Source organism: Morus notabilis, unplaced genomic scaffold (genome assembly GCF_000414095.1).
Source record: "Morus notabilis unplaced genomic scaffold, ASM41409v2 Scaffold438, whole genome shotgun sequence".
Lineage (NCBI taxonomy): Eukaryota > Viridiplantae > Streptophyta > Magnoliopsida > Rosales > Moraceae > Morus > Morus notabilis.
The window spans coordinates 600-2,909 of record NW_010365011.1 but is presented as its reverse complement, the minus strand read 5'-3'; the positions used below and the strand labels follow the sequence as shown (position 1 = coordinate 2,909).

Below are 2,310 nucleotides of genomic sequence, written 5' to 3'. Positions count from 1 at the left end.
AAAACTAAGGTAAATATATATATATATATATATATATATATATATTGTTCTGGAATCATTACAATTTTGTTATAATGAGATTAAAAGATAGAAGTTGTTCCTTAAAGTGAACGACAATATGCAAAGAAGAAAAGACTGAGGAGAAAGAAATGCGTATTTGAATCCAATGACGCCATCATAATAGAAAAACTAAATACCATGAGACCAGCAAATGGCACATCTCTTGCAAGTGTAGACCAGTATCTGCCAAAGAAAATAAAAATAATGACAATAAAATAATAAGGAAAAAGGAGATCTGCAGCTCAGAGAATATATGCTTCCATATGCACATATAGGAGTGTTGAGGCCTTGATCAAGCATCAGTCTCTGAAAATTTAAAGTACCTATCATGATATGCAAGGAAACTGACGGTTTTTTATATGCCTCAAGACTTTTTTAATGATACTCAGTAGCATCTAATGCAGCCTTAACTTGCTACTGGTTTACAATAACACATTACTTGGCACTGCAATCACTCAATTAAGAAGGCTTACAACTTGAATATACATTGATGATAATAGGTTCGGACGAAGAGAAGGAGGGAGAGAGAGGACTCATTTACAGATCTTAAAATATTAGCAAGGCCTGTTATATCTTTTCCTTATATTAATCCACCAGGAAAATCCCTGAGAGAGAAAGGGACAATTAACAAGCTAGTAGTAGTTATTATTGATTTTTGAAAATACTAGCTAGGATGTACTAACATGAACAATACTAGCTAAGAAAAGGGACAATGAACTAGCTAGTATTAGCGCTGTTGCATGTTAGCCAATTATCATGTATATATATATATATATTTTATATTTCAGTTCTTGAGTATTTCTACTTCTTCCCTTATGCTTCCTATTGGACAAAATATCGCACCGTACAAAATTTATAAGGAGATGTCTAAGATATACCCTGCATATAATCCTTTTAGTCCTTGCTCCTTCCATATTGAGCAGCCAGCATGGAAAGTCCCGGAATAATAACCATACATCGGGAGACCAGGCTTCCTAGCAAAGTTGTCATTCATCGTGACAGAACTCCATGATTCCCTTGTCCCTTGAACCTGCATGCGTTGCTTCATGACTTCACATGGAACATATACAAAAGAACCAAGTGTATCTCCTGAAATGCATAAGAAGAAGAAGAAGAAGAAGATAGTAATTCTAAGTCCCCGGAGGTATTTATGATGAAGAGACTTTTACAATCTTTTTACACCTTATGATGAAGAGACCTACATTGCACCCTTATGAGTTGAAGCAAGATTAGATTTGAGGAGCACCAGAAAGAAGAGCTTACCAATAGCTCCGGCAATGAAATGAGCCCAGTGACCACCAAGGTTTGGATGTGATTCTTCGATCCACTGCTTGGTTGACTCTATCACACCAAAATATGTTGCGCCGGTCGCCAGAGACCCAGTAACTCCAGGAGTAATACCCCTATAAAAACCTACAAGAATTGTTAGTTCAGAAGCATCACGTAATCTAATGAATCCGCTACTATCGAGAGCCTCATAAAACTTCAACCCACGCGATCATATCTACAGTTACTTAGAATAAGTCCTTAAATGAAACAAAACCATACGATGATAACTTATAAACTTAGCACAACTAAAACTCAAACTTCCGAGAATCGAAAAACTGCATAATTAATAATTAAAATATAAAAGAAATGCAAAATATATAAATATTAGAGTTGCTTAGAATTAGTCCACAAATGAAACAACATAAATAAATTTCGACAACATATATGATGGCTTAGACAAATAGAACATGTCAGATACAAAAACTAAACAAAACCACAAAATAACAAAAAAATTATTTACCTCTTAATCCATCAGCTGCCCAGACTGCCCGTGTCATCTGGGGTATGCTCTTTTGGTTCTGAAGAGTAAAAGAAACAAACAGCTGGTAAGCATCATCCTATTTTCCGAGACCAAAAGAAACGTAACCACATATGTTATGCTGATCATTTTATATAAATAAAAACATATATATCTCACTTTATGCAAAAACATGTATAATGCAAAAACATGTATACCTATGAGGACTACGGTCCTTCACGAACAGTAACATTAACATTTATTTTATAAGACTTTCTTTGTAGATCTCCCTACAAGTAGTGCCATTTTTTGACCATTAGATTTAGTCAAAATCACATTAAATTAAAATACGTAAAACGGTTGAAAAATATAGAACTACCAGTGGTCCCTGATTTTAAATAACAACAACCTTATTCGAACAAGTGTTGAACCCTTTCAATATCATTGTTAAAATAAATGACGCA

At 34.3% G+C, this 2,310-nt stretch overlaps 1 protein-coding gene across 1 annotated transcript in view; it reads right to left on the bottom strand.

Moving 5' to 3' along the window:
- LOC112093372 (S-adenosylmethionine mitochondrial carrier protein) overlaps positions 1–1,946 on the bottom strand; it is a gene marked incomplete at its 5' end in the record, with an annotated part of 3,348 nt that extends 1,402 nt beyond the window's left edge. The window contains 4 exons of the mRNA XM_024171621.1: positions 198–243; positions 939–1,149; positions 1,324–1,473; positions 1,850–1,946. Of these exons, the coding sequence (XP_024027389.1) occupies positions 198–243; positions 939–1,149; positions 1,324–1,473; positions 1,850–1,946 (504 nt within the window). The remainder of the gene's footprint in view (positions 1–197; positions 244–938; positions 1,150–1,323; positions 1,474–1,849) is intronic.
- Between the last annotated feature and the right edge of the window lie 364 nt (positions 1,947–2,310).